The sequence below is a fragment of the Crinia signifera genome, chromosome 5 (assembly GCF_055691185.1).
Source record: "Crinia signifera chromosome 5, ASM5569118v1, whole genome shotgun sequence".
Taxonomy (NCBI): domain Eukaryota; kingdom Metazoa; phylum Chordata; class Amphibia; order Anura; family Myobatrachidae; genus Crinia; species Crinia signifera.
In genome coordinates, this window is record NC_139221.1 from 206367190 (window position 1) to 206386951 (window position 19762).

Genomic DNA, 19762 nt, shown 5'->3' on the forward strand with positions numbered 1-19762 from the left:
TATATTTGTTCGTAATTTGAGAGATGGTGAGGGGTTTAAGTGTTTCAGTGTTAGTGAGTTGTTTCACAGAGGATAACCCCAAGTTTGTCCACATATGGAACGGAGGGCCAGATTTTCCCTCTTGGAATTCAGGATTGCGCAAAAATGGAAGATGTATAGATTTTTTGGGGTTTAAGTTCCAGGATTTGCGTATTTTAAACCATACAGTTCTAGTGGACATCAAGATGGGTTATCCCGTACTAGGGGGGGCAGGTTTCTTTTGTCCATATGTAAAAGGGCTATTAGATGTGTATTTGGTATCAGTTGTTGTTCTAGTGCCGAGTTTGCGTAGCAGTTAGTGGAGTTGATCCAGTCTTTTATATATCTACATATAGCTGCCTGGTTGTAAAGTGCTAAGTGTGGGAAATTTATGCCTCCCTCTTTCTTACTTTTTTGGAGGATTTTTAGACTTATTTTGGGTTTTTTACTTGACCATATGAATTTGCGAGAGGCGCTATTGATTTGGGATTCATCTTTGCTGGATAATATTATCGGGAGAATTTGGAGGGGATAGAGTAGCTTCGGGAATGAAATAATTTTAATGAGGTGGGCTCGACCCAAAAAGGATAATTGCAAGTCTTGCCAGTGGCGCAGTTCGGAGATAACTTTATCAATTATTGTCGTTATATTTAGTTTGTATAGTAGGGACAGGTTTTTTGGAAGTTGAATTCCCAGGTAGGTGATACTAGTTGGGGTCCATGTTAGTTTAAGTGACCTTGCCCAAACAGGACAGGTCTGACTGGAAAGGGATAGGGCAGTTGATTTTTGTACGTTTATAGAAAAACCTGAAATGGTGCCGAAGTGTTCTATTTTTGAGATAACCGCTTGTAGGCAGGTCTCTTGGTTACCAAAAAACAGTAGGAGATTGTCCGCGAACGCCAAGATTTTAAGTGATTTATTCCCAACTTTTATTCCCTGGAAGGAGGACATACCATCCAGGAGACGTAGTAGGGGATCTAGGGAGAGGTTAAACAGAAGGGGTGATAAGGGGCATCCCTGACGGGTACCTCTATGTAGGGCGACCGGTTCCCCAATTAAATCATTGACTATTAGTTTTGTGGATGGGTTGTTATAGAAGAGTCATACGGTGTTCACGAACCTCTCGCCAAAGTGCCTGTGTTCGAGTACCCCATACAAGTGTTCCCAGGTTATTTTGTCAAATGCCTTTTTTGCGTCGAGGCTTAACAGGATATTATGTTTTTGGTTATTGGCTGATGCAGATGCTATGGCTGTTATCGCAGATCGAACTCCTTGGACAGAATGCCTACCTTGTGTGAATCCCAGTTGATGGTGTGTAAGTAGGGTTGGCATTAAAGTTTGTAGTCGGGTCGCCATGATTTTTGCTAGGAGTTTGAAGTCCTGGTTTAGCAGGGTTATGGGGCAGTAGGAATCTACCTTTTCTGTATCTTTATTTGGTTTGGGGAGAAGAATTGTATGGGCCTCATTGAATTCTGGATAGTTTGGGCTCTCCTTCTGCAGAAGCTGGAATAACTCCAATAAGTTCGGCATTATTTTGGTTTTTAGGATTTTATAGTATTCTCCGCTAAACCCATCAGGTCCCGGAGATTTGTTTAGTTTTAGAATTTTTATTGCTGAGCTTAGTTCCTCCGCTGATATGTCAGCTTCTAGGAGTTTTATCTGTTCGTCCGTTAGCCTTGGGAGTCCAGCTTCCTCATAAAGGAGAGATGCCGGGGATGATGGGGGAGGAGGTGGAGAGTATAGGTTTGAAAAAAATGTATGGAATTGTTTGGCGATATCTGTATGAGAGGTGATATAACCTGATTGGTCTTTTAATCGTGTTATGTATCTTTTTCTGTGTTGTTGGCGGACCATGTATGCCAGTAGTTTACCTGATTTACCTCCCCAGTTGAAATATTTTTGTTTGCTGTAATCTACTTTTAGTTGGGCTTCGTAGTTAAGGTATGATTCCATAAGGGTTTTGTGGCGGGAATATTCAGTTTTGTTTTCCTCTGTCGGTCTGTCTACGTAAGCTCGGTATGCTGTGTTTAAATTTGTGGAGAGGTTGAGGAGTTTATTTTTCCTTTCATTTCTTCTGCGGGAGATATAAGCAATAATGTGGCCTCTCATAACTGCTTTTGAGGCAGACCAAAAGAGGATGGGGTTCGACCTGTGACAGCTATTATCTGTAGAGTATTCCCTCCATTTTGCTTCTAAGAATTTGCGAAAATCTTCCTGTTTATAGAGGTATGAGGGGAATTTCCAAGTGAGATTTGAATTTATGGGGGTTTGGAGGTTTATATTTAAGTGGATAGGGGCGTGGTCGGAGATCAATATGTTTTCGATTTTTGCCTCTGTAACACTTGGTTGTATAGAGTCTCTAATGAGGATGTGATCAATTCTTGTAAATAGTTGGTGTACATGGGAAAAATATGTATATTCTTTCTCTTTATTATGTAGTGTTCTCCAAGGGTCTATTAGGTTATGTGTGGACATTAGAATTGTTAGGCCATCCCTTTTCCTGGTTGTTCGTTGCGGGAGTGGCGGAGATCTGTCTAGGGAAGAGTCGTATGTAAGGTTATAATCCCCTCCCACTATAAGGTTATGGGCTTCTTTTGACAGCATTAAATTGGATATTTTTGTGTAGAAGGATAGATTTGGGGAATTGGGTGCATAAATATTCATGATTGTAAATATTTCCACGTGTATTTTTAGGGATAGTAGTATGTAGCGTCCGTCAGGGTCTATGTCTGTATCTAATATCTCGTACTGCAGGCGTTTATGTAGGAGGATGGCAACTCCTCGCTTTTTGCTAGTGTAAGGTGCTGCGATGCATTCACCTATCCAGGGTCCTGCTAATTTAGCAAAGGGTCCTGCAGTCCAGTGTGTTTCTTGCAATAGAATAACGTCTGCATTAAGAGATTTCAAGTGTGCTGATACTTTTTTGCGTTTAATAGCAGAGTTTAGCCCTGCCACGTTCCATGATAGGATGCGGAAGTATCGTCTAGTTTGTGTTGTGTTAGTCTGTGTTGGTGCGTGTGTCATGTTATCCGATACCTGATTTTTGGCGGTGGTTTGTCAAGTCTGTTGAGTGTATTGGGGGAGACATCCAGTCCCAGCAAGCCGGACGTCTCTGATCCTTTTTCAAGTTGTTCTGCCCCGGAGGTCCAGCGCAAGGGGAGGAGGGGAGAGAAGAGTGAAAGAGGGGATAGAGTAGAGGAGACAAATTAAACATTAAAACAATTAACCATGGTGTATACATAGTTTTCTTAACACAATTAACAGAACTAACCGACCAGGTGTTCCTGGTTTGGAATGACCAACTGGGTGGGGCCGTATATAGCTCCCATTTTCCCTGTCGGACCAACGATTATATTATGTAACAACACTCGTGCCACTAACATTTCAATCATTTGGGGGGAGGTTGAGTTGCTCTCTCGCCTCCTGGGGAGTGTTAAACAACAGATTTTTCCCGTCTATCTGGACCCTTAGCTTAGCTGGATATTGAAGTGTGAATTTATATTTGTTTTCATAGAGAAATTTACATATTGGGCTAAATTCTCTTCTTTTGTTTGAAACTGCTGCGGAGAAATCTTGAAAAACCAATACATGGAAGTCTCTGAGTTTCAGTGTGGGAGATTTCTTGTAGAGGCGCAGGACATTTTGCTTGTCCCTGAAATCCAAGAATTTGGCGATGACTTGTCTAGGTTTTGAGGCATTAGGTGCCCTTTCAGGACCTATGCGATGTAAACGTTCAATTTGTATGATACCATTGGGGGTTGGCACTTTGAGGGCATTAGCTAGGTCAACGCTTAGTAAATCCTGTAGGTCGTCACCCTTTATTGATTCGGGGATTCCTACAAACCGTAGGTTACTTCTCCTGTTGCGATTTTCCAATTCATCTATTTTGAGTGCCATCTCTTCTAGGGGCGCTGAAATAGGATCAGTTGTGTTTTGGAGGGACACCACAGTATCCTCCAGGTCGCTTGTTCTGGTTTCCAAATCAATTATACGTTTAGTGTTTTTGTCGCTCTTGGACACTATAGAGTCCAGGGATGTCTGGATGGAGTTCAGCTTTGCATCCGTGGATGCTTGCATAGTGTCCAGTTTTTTGTCAAGTTGTTGGAAGAATGACATTTCTGGAGTGGGGGTGTCAGGGTTTAGCGGGGTGGGTTCAGAGCTTGAAGGGGGAGACTGTGAATCCTCCGAAGTGGTGGATTGCTGGGCCAGAGGGTTCTTAAGTTGTGGTTTGGGACCAGGTTTGTTTTGTTTGACCATATTTTGGGGTATGTGATATGGTTTCTGTAAAAATTTGTCCATACCCCGGGGGGCGAGAGTCTGGAGACTTGGTTGTTAGCAGGCTAATAGGGTTTCTTCTCCCAGATCAGTGGTTACATTGTGGCACTCATGTTACCAAGTAAGATGATCAGTGGAACACTGGTCGGCTATTAAAGGCATACCCTACATTTGGTATCAAGTGTTTTTGCGTTTCATCCTGAAAAAAAGAGTGGGTAATTGTGGAGCAAGAGTTTGTCAGGGCTTTGTTTTTATAAAACCTGTAAGGGTACTTTGGATGTTAAGCACAGTTACGGAAACTGATATACTTAATGTACCTCTGATTTTGGATATCTTGGATGTGGTTTAGCAGTTTGTCCACTAGATGGCAGTGGCGTGTAAACTACTCACAGGTATAGCTTCTTTAAACACAAATGCACAATATGGGTTTAACTTTTTTTTTTTTACTCAGCTACCTGACTTGTATTGAACTGGGGGGGGAGATTGAGGGAGGTGGAAATCGTAGGCAGTATAAGCAAATGTTCAATAATCCAGTCAAGATGACTGTGACAAGCTTAGTTTGTTGCTCCTTATAGTGATCAACAGATGAGTCCCTTTGGAGATTTGTTTGTCGATATCACAGTTCTATTGTGCTGATTGGGCAAACAGGTTTGAGCTCTTGTAATGGGTTAAACTGTGGCCTGGGCTGCTACAAATGATGGAGAGACTGTCCAGTCTGTGTTAGATGTAGTGAGCCAGGGGAGAGTGGATGGGTAATGGGAACATGTCCCAGGGTGTCCTAGAGGCGGGGGCCCTTCCAGGCAATTTTTTAGTTTGGGCTGTGTTTCCTCCGGGCGCTCATGGTGTAGGTGCCACTCTGCAGGGGGCTTTGTACTCACAGTTGCTGGTGATAGTATATGTGCGGGGGCTATAGCTGTCGCGGCCACCTCGACTGGTTACCTGCGATCAGCTCTCGTCCGCCCGCCGTCAGTCAGCTTCAGCCTCCTCTTCGTTCCGGTCTGCGCCTCGGGGAGCTCTCAGGGAGTCGGCAGCCGCTATCTCGCCGCCTCTCAGTCCCTCTCTCAGTCACGGCACCTCTCTGCTGGCTCACAGGCGGGCGACTTCTCCCAGCGTCTTCTCCGTAACGTTGCAGGGAGGGAACAGGGTCAGATGGAGCGCTCCCTTCCGCTCTCGTGTCTCCAGTCCTGGCAGGTTAGTGTCCGCTTTGGCTGTGTTTACCGAGCCTTGGGACCAGTAGCAGGCAAGGGGTTCTTTGGGGAGTGAGGGGTATGGGGAGGCCGTTTCGTGATGGCGCCGGCAGCGTCTCACGTGGGGCAGGCCTTGCACATTGCAGGCAGGATTCCGGGGTAATATTGGCTCCTGGCTCCACACCAACCCGCCAGTCAGATGGTATGGCGTTACCCCTTGTTGGATTGCACGCTTTGGGCTCTTTTGTGCGGGAGTAAAGGGGTGGATGGAAGCTGATTTTAGGTGCAGGAGCCGGAGAGGGGACTAAGATGCGGCCATCACGATGCTCCGCCCCCCGGAAGTCCTAAAATTATTTTAAACGTTGTTTGTAATTATCGTGGGGTGAAGAATAAACAACACACTAACCAATCAATGGTAACCGAGTTGCTGCATCTGCAGCTTTATGAGGTTATGTAAAAACCATTTTATGCATATGCAAAAGATTGAGTAGGAGAACGTAGAACCCAATTAAAATAATAAATGGTAGATGTAACTAGTACACAATTTATCATTATGGAAAGAGGATTCTAAAGGTGCCCATACATGTAGCGATAACAGCGTGCAATGTGATGCGTTATCGGGTGGATCGCATCTCAACGCATGTGTTTTGCATGCGATGCAATACAACCCGCAGGCAGTACAAAAAGGGGATTTTTGGAAGAACTTACTATTCAAACCCCTTTCTCCTTCATCCTGGTGACACAGCTAACCTTGGGATGTAGGAGGGTCTGCAGGAGCAAGGCACCAATGCTGACTTCTTTTGAGAGCAGGCTCCTCCCTTCTGCATCCCAGGATACTTCAGTTCAACTTCTAAAGCACACTAGGATACATTACTCAGTACAACACCTGAACATTTTATATATGCACAATCAACATAACCAATAACATGACAATACATGAATGGTATAACTTACTGAGTGTAAGGGAGGGATAGCTGTGTCACCAGGATGGACTCAGAGACAGGGGTTCGAACTTTAAGTTCTTACAAAAATCCCCTTTTCTCTTTCGTCCATCCTGGTGACACAGCTAACCTTGGGATGTTCACCTTTGGGAGGGTACGCTCAGACTTACAGTTCTCATCACTGCTTGTACAAATAAAGCGTCCTCCGACGCAAACTCATGGAACCTATAGGATTTTGGGTACTTCTTTACTTTCACGGCGCCAGCATGGCGCCGTTCTACTTCCGGCTTCTACGCTCACCACAAACTATGTAAAATAAAGGAACTTAACGCCATGCCAACATGGATAGTTTATACCTCCACTATCCATGTTGGCATGGAGTTGATTTTAAATAGCGTGGCGAGCGTAGCGAGCCACTGAGCCCGCAGCGTGGGCGAGCGAAGCGAGCCCCGCAAGGGGACTCAGACGCACGGCGCCATGCTGAAATGCGTGAAAGTAAAGAAGTACCATTTTGTAAAGGTATGAACAGAGGACCAGGTGGCAGCCCTACACAACTGTTCAGCTGTAGCCCCATGACGCACAGCCCAAGAGGAAGAAAATAAACTGGTGGTATGGGCATTTATCCGTGAAGGAACAGGTCTACCTACCTTGGTGTAGGCAAAAGGCAATTACTGACCTTAACCATCTGGCAATGGACTGCTTAGAAGCAGGCCACCCTCTCTTATGTACCTCATATAGCCCCAAAAGCAAATCAGTTTTGCGGATATCCTTTACTCTTTCAACGTATATTCGCAAGGCGCGAATAATGTGCAATTTCTTTAACTTGTCCCTATTTTTTGCCCCTTCAGGTGGGGAAAACACCAGGAGTACAATCTCCTGGTTCAAATGAAAAGAAGATACTACCTTAGGTAGAAATTTAGGCACTGTTCGAAGATCAGCCCTATCTTCATGAAAAATCAAAAATGGAGACCTGCACGACAAGGCTCCCAATTCTGAAATACGCCTAGCCGAAGCAATAGCCAACAAAAAGGTAAGTTTCCAAGAAACAAATTTAAGGTTCAAAAGGAAGATTCTGTAACACGCACAAAACCAAAAGACAAATATTAAGGCGCCACCGGCTGCCTATACGGGGGTTTAAGTCTCATGGTGCCCTGTAAAAAAGATCTGAATTTCAGGTAACAGGGCTCAGATGTGTCCACGTACATCTTGGTTTTACTGCACCATGTATGGCACAATATGGCACACCTTGGACTCTGCAAAAGTCACGGTTTGTGATTTTTCTAAAAAATTGCTTCTCTAATCTATTACTGTATACAAGTTCTACTGCTTCAGAAATTTTTTAGACTCTATCTACTTGCTACATTTGGAAAAACAGCTAAGCCGTGTTTTACATGTTGTGACAAATTGAGAAAAAAAGCCAAGATGTATGTGGACACATCTCCTCTGAAAGAAAATGGATAAAGCTGAGAGTTGTAGCTTTAAGGACTGCAGACTGAGCCCTGCAGAGAATCCATCCTGGAGAAATTCTAACAGTCTTGATAACTTGAACCTAAAGGTGTGTACCCTCTGACACTCACACCACCTGATATAGATCCTCCAGACCCAATGGCAATTTGCAGCTGACACAGGCTTGCAAGCCCTGAGCATATAGTCTGGATAACTGCCTCCGAAAACCCCTTCTTCCTTAATAGGGAAGTTTCAGAAGCCAGGCGGTCAAATTGAGCCGAGCTCGGTCCAGGTGTAGAAACGGTCCTTGTTTTATTAAGTCCGGCCGAAGAGGAAGACGCCCAGAGTCCGTCGACAACCGCAGTATGTCTGAATACCACGACCTCATGGGCCAGTCCGGTGCAATCAGAATGGTTTGTACCCTCTAGGACCTCACTCTCTTCAGTACCCGCGGAATCATGGGGAACGGAGGAAACACGTAGGCAAGGTTGAAATGCAATGGAACAGTCATGGCATCCACTGCCCAAGTGGTCGGATCCCTGGTCCGAGAGCAGAACCTGGAAACCTGACAGTTGTTCCTGGACGCCATCAAGTCTACCTCAGGGAGCTCCCAGCGAGACACTATCCCATGAAAGACTTCCTGATGAAGCGCCCACTCTCCCTCCAGCAGCTCTGCCCTGCTGAGGAAATCCGCTTCTACATCCCAGATCCCTGGAATAAACACAGCCTACAGAGCAGGAATGTTCAGCTCTGCCCACCTGAAAATCCTTGAGACTTCCTGCATTGCTATCCTGCTGCGAGTCCCACCCTGATGATTCAAGTAAGCCGTGGCATTGTCTGACTGTAAACGTACTGGTGATCCCGTCAGGAGATCCTCTGCCTGTAGAAGGGTGTTCCAAACCGCCCGGAGCTCCAATATGTTGATCGGCAGTCTGGATTCTTCTTTGGACCACAGCCCCTGCAACTTCAGCAAATCCCACGAGTGGAGGGAACGCACCAGCTGCAGAGTCTCCAGATCCCTCCACCAGATCAGGGACTCCCTTGTCTCTAGAGACCGCGACAACCGTTCCTGCTTCATGGTCTTTGCATTCCCTGACCAACATGTGAGAGCAAGGCACCTAGGCCCGCCCACACAGGAAAAGGAAATGGAGGGGTGGGACTCACATAGGTATAAATATTGATCCAACATGTTACCTCCATACACCCTGAGGAAGACTTAGAAGTCGAAATGCGTTGGTGGTTTGGAGGTACCTGGGATCCCTATCTGGAGATTGGCATTGGGACTATTATTGAGGCGTTTATGCGGAGGTCCACCCGGGTTGTATCATCTGACCCCCATTGAGCTTCTTGAATAGCCTTTTGTATAAGGCCAGATACGGTACCAGGCTTTTTTTTATTATATCTTCCTTGTTCAAATGTTTGTGTGTAAATAAATATACTTTTTTACGCTATGAGTCTTGTTCCCCACACATTTGTGTTTTTGAGGGACAATCAGGAGGAATTTTAAAGCGTACATCCTTGAATTGTTGGAAGTGACCCCTTTCTACGCGCTAATCCTTGGCCTGGTGATAGGCTAAAATACGGTACGGGCACAGCCTTTTAGAAAATCTCATTTTTTAAATTGCATTGGGAAATCTACACCATGAAATTTTGTTTGTTTTATCTTTGAGGTATTACGTTATGGACTGAATATTCTGAAGAAAAGGACATTCATATAAAGGAAAAACATCATTTTTTTAAGATCCCAATAGGAAGCGCAGGTTTACCCCCATTTTTCTTGTTGTTTCAACATGAGAGAATGTTCCACTGAAAAATCCTTGAGTGAAACCTTGCAAACTGCAGTGTCTCGAAGGTTGCCACCATCTTGCAGAGCAGTTTCACACCCTGCCAAACGGTCGGGTTTGGGGACTGAAGGATCAACAGTACCAAGTGACGAATGTCTACTGCCTTGGATTCTGGTAGAAACACTCGATAAGTACTCGGTAAGTGTGTGTCCAAAATCACCCCCAGAAACTGAAGTCTCTGCGTGGGTGTCAAATGAGACTTTGGGTTCACCAAGTTCTCTGACCAGAACAGGAAAAAGAGCGGTGCCGCACATGTCAAGTGGGTCCATTACGATCTATGATGCAGTGCATTTGGCAACACAGCTCTGAGTAATCATGTGGCACGGTCATCCTCGTTGGCCAGCCAGATGGAGAGTAGCCAGGAGCCACCGGACACACAGTTCACCATGGCAATGTCGCCTTGCTGCCCAACTTCTCCGCTCCTGATTTCGGAAGATGGCAATGAAGAAAGCAGTCTACTCGATAGGTCTGTCTTGTCTGACACCGCACAGTCCATGGTGGAGGAGGGGTCCGAGACAACAACGGAACAGCCGACTTGGGAACAAACGCCAAAACTGCGGTCAAATAGTAAAAAAAAAATGTTTCCCAGTAATCAGTGCCGCAAGTAATCAGTGCCGCAAGTGTGCAGGTGGGATAGGGCCGCAAGCACATGTCTAAAAACACATCTGCTATTTTATGTTTATAGTGTTTTTTGTTTGTCCCACTTGCAGTTTACAATGTGCCGCCAAAGAAGAAAAAAACAATACCGTCCCGAACAAGCAGCGAGAGCTTTCTCTTCCATAGTAATAGAACATCTGCGGAAAATGGACTCCGATATGCAGGCCAAAGAGGATGTTTGTGTGGATAAGTTTTTAGCAAATGAAAGACAGCTGCAGCACTCTTTCTTGTATCAATTTAAGGACATGCAGGATGGATACTTAAATGGTGGGTACATACACCACCTCTGCATTATCCACAGTATCCGCCACATGCTCCACAGGCCCCAGCATACCTAGCACATCATGAGTATGCATATGGCCAATACAGTAGAGGGCCAACTCCCTATGCCCCTAGCACTTCGTTTGAGCACCAGCCACACCAATAGAATAGAATAATAATTTATTGTCACTACAACATTAAAAAATGTAAAGTGAAATTCACAAGGAAGAAAAGAAGAGAAGAAGGAAATACTCATAATTCAACATTCATATATCACAATTCAAACACAAAATAAGAGATGGGGAAAAAACTGTTCCGCACCGGCTAGTACGGCAACTCAAGCACCTGTAACGTTTCCCAGAGGGCAACAGGGAGAAAAGAGAATAGCAGGGAATGACTAGGGTCTAGAATGATTTTTTTAGCCTTCGCTTTCCCCCTTCTTAAAAAAAAAATGTCTGCCATCCTAGGCAAAGGTTGGCCAATGACCTTTTCAGCATCCCTAACTATCCTGTCTAGGGATCTACGATCAGAGCACTTCGAATTTCCATACCATACCGCAATGACATAAGTCAACAGACTCTCGATTACGCAGCAGTAAAAGTTCATAAGCATAGGCCTAGATAGGCCAGCTGCCCGTAATCTTCACAGAAAAAAAAGACATTGCTGAGCCTTTCCAACTGCCATTGCGGTATGTGTGGACCAGGACAGATCTTCAGAGAAAGTAATACCCAAAAATGTAGTATTTGTAACCCTCTCCACCTCTTCATCATTTAAAATCAACAGGTTAATAGTCGACCTTCTTGATCTTCTAAAGTCAATAACCACCTCCTTGGTTATTTTACCATTTAGGAGAAAGTTATTAACCTCACCCCATTCAATTAATTTCTGCACCTCTAACCTATAGCTGTCCTCCTTTCCCCCACTAAACAAACCCACCACTGTAGTATCATCAGCAAATTTGAAAATCAGGTTGGACTCTGAATTTGAGAAACAATCTGATGTGTACAAAGAGTACAAAAAAGGACTCAGAACACACCCTTTAGGGACACCTATGTTTAGGACAAGTTCTGACAAAGAAGTGGAACCCACCCTAACTGACTGAGGACGGTTCATCAGAAAGTCCAACAGCCAATCACATATGGGAGGATTGTAATCTATCTCCCGAAGCTTCGCGATCAATACTGCAGGCACGATGGTATTAAAAGCGGAGCTGTAGTCCACAAATAATAATCTAATAGGAGTCCTTAGTTTCCAAATGACAGAGAATCTTATGAAAGACAGTAAGAGCAGCATCCTCGGTGGATCGATTTGACCTAAACGCAAATTCCACCGGGATTACATCCTTTAGGTGATACAAGACCACTCTCTCAAAACACTTCATAACTAATGAAGCGAGAGCAATCGGACGGAAGTCTTTCAAACAAGATACAGATGGGTCTTGTCCCATCTTTGCAGGGGATGGCGCTGGCGTCGCCAGCCGCCATCCCCCGCCAGCGCCATGGCGACGGTGAGAAGCGGATGCGCGCGCACGAGAGGCGCGCGCGTCCCCTTCCGACGGCGCTTCGATGCGTTCCCCCGGGTCCCCGCCGGCTTGCCGGCGGTAACCCGGGGTCCCCGCCGCCTGCCCGCACCCCCCACTAACCCCCCTAGCCCTGTCCGTCTCCCTGAGGCGGAGACGGACAGGGTTTCCGTCGCGCTAGCGACGGAGACTGAGACGCGCGTGCGCGTGAGACGCACGCGCGTCTCAGTCTCCTCGCTGGCGAGGCTGCTGGCGGGTCGCCAGCGCGTACGTTCTGGCGACCCGCCAGCAAGGATGTACAATGACCCATCTGTACTCCCGCCGATTTAGGGACAGGAATAATTGTAGTGACTTTAAAACATTGTGGAACAACACAATACGCTAGTGATAAATCAAAGATCTTCGTAAAAATTCCTGCTAATTGGTCAGCACAGGCACCTAAGACCCTGCCTGGGATACCGTCTGGGCCAGGGGCTTTCCTAACATTAGTTTGCCTTATGCACAATCTGACTTCCGATTTTGTTAATTCCAGAGCCTCTACAATATAGAGGACCCAGTAGCCAAGCCCCCAGCACAGCAACTAGCTACCGCCCGACCACTGGTGCAAGCTATACCCCCAACACTTCCACTAGCTATGCCTCCAGCACTACTACCAGTGCCCCACTAGACCCAGAGTATAGTGAGGCCAACACCACTAGCCATGAACACACGTCTACTACACTGCTGCCAAACCTAGACTCCCATGAATTTACAGTATATCGTAATTTGCCAAAAGAAATACCTGTTTTTTCTTTGGTATCCTTTTTCTCATTGCATTATTGCAATAAGAATGCTGAATGCATCTATTGCATTCAGTCGCCTTGTGGGCACAGTTTGGTTAAACCCTACACCTTGCACTTTTTTCAATTTTATGGGCACTTGTTTTTTAACATGTTTACATGCACTTTTTTTTTTTCATTTTTATGTACGCCAAAGGCTCAGGTATACAGCAAACATTTTACCTAAACATGTCTTTTCTTGTCTTGTGTGAAGACACTTTTGAAAGTTCCAAGGATTACAATTTTGGGGAGTAAATAAAAAAAATATATATTTTATAAGAAATTAGTGTTGTCTCTTCTTCTAATATGGTAATTTTTTAAATGGTGGTCCTTTTGGTGTAATGGTGGCCCTGTTTTGTGGACTCGCCCTTTAAAAAGGCTTTTTCTTATGTAATCTATAGGAAAAAACAGGCCTTACCCGCGTTAAGTGTAAAAGGGGCTGATCAGGCAATTTACCTTACACAGTAGTGGAAATGTGTCTCTTACCCATGTCCAAACCGGACTCGAACCGGGTACAATTTACCGTTTCTGACCCAGATTGCTAGTGGAAAAGGGTTATAAATCATTGCCTTAAATTTCCAAGAAGAGGCAATAATAGGGCGAAGTGTAAAACCCACCCCTTCATATACCGCCTTAAGGCATTCTTCAACTTTTTTGTCCACTGGATCTTTAAAGGCCGCACCACCTTGAACGGATAATGCCATGCCTTTAGACAACCTGGCCACAGGCGCATCTACTAAAGGGACTTTCACCCATAATTTAACATGTTCCTCCGGCACTTAGAAATAAGGAGATTCTTGTCAGGAGATTTCCTCGCTTCAACTAGCAAGGAAACCATGCCCTTATCCGAGGGAAACGTCACAGTATCTCAGCGAACTTTATTAAAAACACAATGTGCAGGCACTCTATCGTCCTCTGACAAGTTTAAGGTCTGCTTAACCGCAAGGATCAAATCTTCAATGCCAGGGACAGAAGCTTCAACTTCTTCTTTCTGGTCCCAAAAGGCATCCTCTGCACACACACACACCCTCCTCCTCAGAATCTAAATTCAACAGGGGAGGTGTAGAAAATTGGTGTCTAGGAAAATTACTCTGAGGAATTGGCAAATTGTTCCATAAGCGCATTCATTTTTTGAACGCTCTGTGCAGTCTCCTGCATGACCTGCAACATTACTGGGTCCCCCTGAAATGGGGTAACGGAGCCCACTGAAGTTTGGAAGGAAGAAATAGGGCCAGGAGAATTAACTAGGTCATCTCTCTGCCTATTCAAAGCCTTCACCAAGGCAGTCATAGACCTCCCCAACGCAGCTGCCCACGCAGGTTCAGACTGCTCAGACCTCTGGGCTTGCGCTCCACTGGGCACAGACTCACACAAGGGGCACAAATCCCCCTGATCCATCTGTCCACATGTTAATTTTACACCACTTTCTATAAATAATGAGGAGTTGTCCCTTTGGTATGCCTCTTTTCCAGGAAAGGTAATGCGCACTTTTATAGTGCAGGTAGGCACTGGAGCCAACCTCTTTGATAAAGTTGGGTAAGATTGGTACCTCCAACTTCATCAAAGAGGTTGGCTCCAATGCCGACCTGCACTATAAAAGTGTGCATTACCTTCCTTGGAAAAGAGGCATACCAAAGGGACAACTCCTCCGTATTTATAGAAATTGTTCAGATATACAAAGATTTGAGGAACAGGCTAAGGATATAATGTATTTGTTTAAACAAAGTGGTTACCCCAAAAAATTAGTACAACAAGCTTATGAAGAAGAGGTACTAACCCTAAATCGTAATGAACTACTAAAAAACAACAAAAAAAATTGAACAGCAACTAACCAGATAACACCAAAATTAATAAATAACCAAATAGCGTTCATATAAACATATAATAACCATTCCTCTAAGACAGGGGTGGGGAACCTTTTTTCTACCAAGGGCCATTTAGAAAATTTTAAAACCCTTCGGGGGGCCATATAAAAATTATCAACTCAAAAATTACACACGGGCAGCGGCATATACATATGGGCATTACACAAATGGGCAGCGGCATATACATGTGGGCATTACACACACAGGCAGCGGCATATACATGTGGGCATTATACACACGGGAAGCGTCATATACACATGGGCAGAGACACCAGGGCTGGCTAATTACTGCTTCAGCCGCCCGCCCGCCTACTTAATCATTAACAGGGGAGCAAGTATAAAAAATGTCTTAGTGGTATTGTGCTGCGCGCCGAAGGCATGGTCATATGACACAAGGGGGAGTGGCTACATGACAAAACTTTATGCCCCCAGTGCCAGATATGCCCCCCCCCCCAGTGCTAGGTATGCCCCCAGTGCCCTGCATATATGCCCCATAGTGCCACACATATGCCCCCCACAGTGCTAGTTATGCCCCCAGTGCCAGATATGCCCCATAATGCCACACATATGCCCCCCACAGTGCAAGTTATGCCCCCAGTGCCAGATATACCCCATAATGCCACACATATGCCCCCCACAGTGCTAGTTATGCCCCCAGTGCAATATATGCCCCATAATGCCACACATGCCCCCCACAGTGTTAGTTATGCCCCCAGTGCCAGAAATGCCCACACAATGTCACACACGCCTCCACAGTGCCACACATACAGTATGCCCCCAGAGCCCACAGCGCTAGAAGCCAGCAGCAGCACAAATAACTCACCCTGCTGGTATCAGTGTCTCATCTCGTCTCCTCTCCTCCCCTGCTGCTGCAGCTTCTTCTTCTAAGAGGGGAGCGGGACACATCACGCGTCTCTCTTTCCCTGGCTTCACTGTGTCCGGGCCGCCAGCCAATCATACCTCGCGGGCTGGCTCCTGATTGGCTGCTGGCCCGCGAGCTATGATTGGCTGAGAGCCCAGTCACACAGGTGTTACGCTGGAAGGCTGGGTACAGAACGTCAGGCGTGAGCCCGTAGCCGGGACCGCCGGTTAGGACGGCCACAGCGACCCCTACACTCTCTCTGTTGAGTACCCATGGCAGATGTCAAGCCCCTGCGAGTGCTAGTGTTCACCTGTGGCCGCCGCGTCCGAAGGAGCGTGTTAGGCCCGCTCCAACCCCGATGCACCTAGGTCTTATGTTGGGACAAGGGACCAGCGATCGTCAGAGGTAGGCTCAAAAGGTGAATCGAACTACTGGGCCTAACTGGGAAGGACACCCTGTCTGCCAGCACAAGGCCAAGGACGGGGATGTGACCCAGTCGCAGACACAGGAGTAATAACACGGGGAATCGCCACCACTTGGGATCAAACACAAACAAAATGAATTCCCCAAAACGACTGAGGATATAACAGGAATAATACCCTGCCTAACTAGAGCTCCCGTAGTGGAAGAGGATACAAAAAGGAAATCCTGAATGAGCCCCACTGCTAGCAAAGGCCAGCAGGGCTAACAGAGAATATAGGGACCTAACCTTAAACAAAAGAATGGCTGGACAGCCAGAGTATATAACTGAAATACAAAGGCAATCTGCCCACAATGAAAGAAGACAAAGAACCAAGCTCCTGTTGGAGCACTCACGTGACCCCAGGAGGGGGAGCTGGGCAAGCAGAGGCAAGGAGGCACCAGGACTGCAGACCAGAGACACTGGGAGACAGGGTCTGGGAACAGGAGATGCGACCAGGATACCTGTCAGAAAGCTATAACCGGCGCCATCTTACCTGCAGCTATCCCTTAAAAGGGATAATGAAGCCAATGAAGCAGCCCCTCCGTGGACCACCCCCTGGCTCCTTATTACATTCAGGTGCCCGTGCGCGTGACTCCCGGCGTCCCCTGTTGCCAGGCAACCACTGAGCGGCTGCAGGGGAACGCCGGGAGCTCAGTGTGGTGCGCCCCCACACCAGGCGGAAGTTGCGTCACTCCGCCGGGCGGAAGTGACAGACGGACGCTCGGCTGAGCCGGGTGGAAGTGCTGTGTGCACCCTCTGTGCACCCGCCCCCGGCAGCCGAGCGTCTGAGACGCTGACAACAGGGAGGGGAAGGAGAGATGCATGATGCGCTCCCCTCCCCTTGGCTCCGGGCTCCCATAAATTAATCAGCAATGTAAGCGGCTGGGCGGGTGGGAAGCCAGGCCGGACAAAGAGGGTGCGGGGGCCGTATCCGGCCCTCGGGCCGGAGGTTCCCCACCCCTGCTCTAAGATTAAAAATATTATTAATAAACACTTTGCCATTCTGAAACAATACCCACTTCTAACAGATGTACTACCTGAAAAACCTGTTTTCATATTCCGGAAAAATAAAACACTAAGAGACACCCTGGTCCCTAGTTTCCTAAAAACCGATGCTACCAAGATCCCCCAAAAGGAGATGTGGCTTAAACCAACACCTAAAGTTTTCTTTAAGTGTGGCAGCACTAGGTTATTATTTATATGCTTATGTGCACATGCGGCATAAAATATATTGGCCGAACGACAAGAAAGCTAAAAATCTGATTTATTGAGCATCGGAGGAATGTCACGAAACAGCTGCATACACACAGCGTTTCGAGACATTTTGCAGAAAGACATGCTGGAAATACTGCAGACCATAGCATCATAGGCCTCGAACATATACCTAAGACCGCTAGAGGTGGCTACCGTTTTAAAAAATGATGCAAGCAAGAGGTCTTCTGGATGTATAAAATGCAGACAATACACCTGAATGCCTCAACGAAGCTGTTGAACTAAACAACACTATTTGAATTATTTAAAAGAATATCCTCTCCTTATGAGCTACAATATAAATTAATGTGTGTGTGTGTGTGTATGTCGATTACCATTTTCCCACCTCTGCTAAACTCCAATATATATGCTGATAACATTATTATGTCTCTATACACATGTTGTACTTCCCTCTCTTTTCTCTCTCCCTCTGTGTCTAACCACCTATATGAAATTAAAATGAATATTTTAACATTTAATAAATATCTGTCTGTACCATGTAACTAGATATCCTGAACCGTATTTAATGCGTTTAATACTAAGTGGACATATACTAACGTCCCAAACTCTGTATATCTACATATACTATTATTCAGTCTTTTCAAATGTATTTATTTTTCAGCTTTTTCTCAAATTCTTATTTTATTTATTTAGCCGTATATATTTTTGTAAGAATTACCGATATATTTCTATGTAATTATAAAAATACCAGACATGTATGGATTAGACACTTAATTATGCAAAACCTCCATGTATACTGAAGTGGCATTCAATATTCCATCCTAAGGAAATGGAATGCAAAGTTCCCGTCCTTAGTGCACTTCCGTGCGGTCCACTACTCTATCTATGCAGCTCAAATACCAGAAACACAGTCACTCTTCCTAGAGCGGTGGGGCAAAGACCTCACTTGCGCAAACAGGAAGTGCGTGAGAGATGCCTGTGTTCCAATGCCAGGAAGCTACCCGCTGATCGGATTTCCGGGAGCGCGGCGCCACGAGCCGCCGGCAATTAGTTAGCTTTTTTAGCACTTTTCAACCAGCATATTTAATTTGAAAATATGTGTATGAGTAAGTCTGTCTCCTAGCTTTGTAAGATTTATATATTTGGTACTTGTGTAGTTTCACGCGCTCGATAGATCAGATGCAATATCAGCCGATATATCGATGCGATTCAATGCAATTTTTTATACCTGTTCATACCCCCACTATTTACTACGCATGGAGTTAATTTTAATTTTGAATGGACTTCCCCAGTACTGGTGGACTAAAAAAGTGACTATCCATGCACTCATGGCAATGCACTGAGTGACTATTGACTTTCATTATTTTATTTTCAGTCATTTTGTAATCAATGCTTTTATTATTGTATTTCATTATATTAAATTGCATATTTCCATGAAATTTACACCTTTTTGTCTATATATGTAGCGCAGTTTTATTCTTTCTGTACCCACTTTGTTCACTATTGGGAGTGACTACCCATTTCTTTTAAACTGCTGCTTAGCACTAAGCACACTTATATCAAAGCTCTGCATCTTTGGCTGGATTTAAATGATCAAAAATATTATGAGTGCCAAAGTTGGTGTAGGACATCCTCAAAATATCCACTAAAAATGCTCACATCGACTGTTCTTTTTAGGGTGTAATATTTAACTAACTTCAATTAATTGACTTAGCTGTATTTGTATTCATTTGTACTAAAAGAACAGTTGCTGTGAGCGATGCTGATGTTTTTAGTGGATATTTCTCTAACAGCAAAGTTGGCACTCAAAGGGTGAAATACTAAAACACAGGAGTGTTTTGTATTTAACATTACTGTCCCTTTAAACCAAGCGGTTGAAACAAACAAAGACAGTGGCTTTGAAAGGCCGCTACTACTAAATTTCCCGCCAAGTCTGGAAAAGCGCATCAACATAATAATATAAAATATGCTGTAAATATGTTTATTTGTAGAAAACTTATAGAAAAAAAATAATAAAAAAATATTACCTCAGGGTACAGATTGAATCGTTTCAAAGTATTTATGACACTAGGATACTCTGTAACATTGTCACTCATGATTGACTGCAAACCAGAAAAATATGAAGGTGCCTCAATGATGGATTTGAAATAAGAATAATAAAGGCCCTGTAAAAACATTAAAAACACATAATTAAAAGACAATAATATACATAGACTGTTAAATATTGTCAGAAAACACGTTTATAAGTGAAAGCTACATGGCATACAGTGGCGTCATCCTTCAGTGGAGTTTGAATACGTCTCCGGTTTCCTAGGAGACTAAACGCGTTGCCCCACATCTACCAGATCGTGCTCCTGACTGTCCGGACTTCCCCCCTCACCTTCACCTGAATTCT

The 19762-nt window shown here is 45.1% G+C and overlaps 1 protein-coding gene across 3 annotated transcripts in view; it reads right to left on the reverse strand.

The window, feature by feature from the left end:
• DPY19L1 (dpy-19 like C-mannosyltransferase 1) overlaps positions 1-19762 on the reverse strand; it is a 296815-nt gene that overhangs the window by 206749 nt on the left and 70304 nt on the right. For 2 of the 3 annotated variants that reach the window (XM_083188460.1, XM_083188459.1), the window contains exon 4: positions 19395-19532. The exons of the other annotated variant lie outside the window; for it this stretch is intronic. In XM_083188460.1, coding sequence (XP_083044586.1) covers positions 19395-19532 — 138 coding nt within the window. The remainder of the gene's footprint in view (positions 1-19394; positions 19533-19762) is intronic. 3 annotated transcript variants of the gene reach the window in all.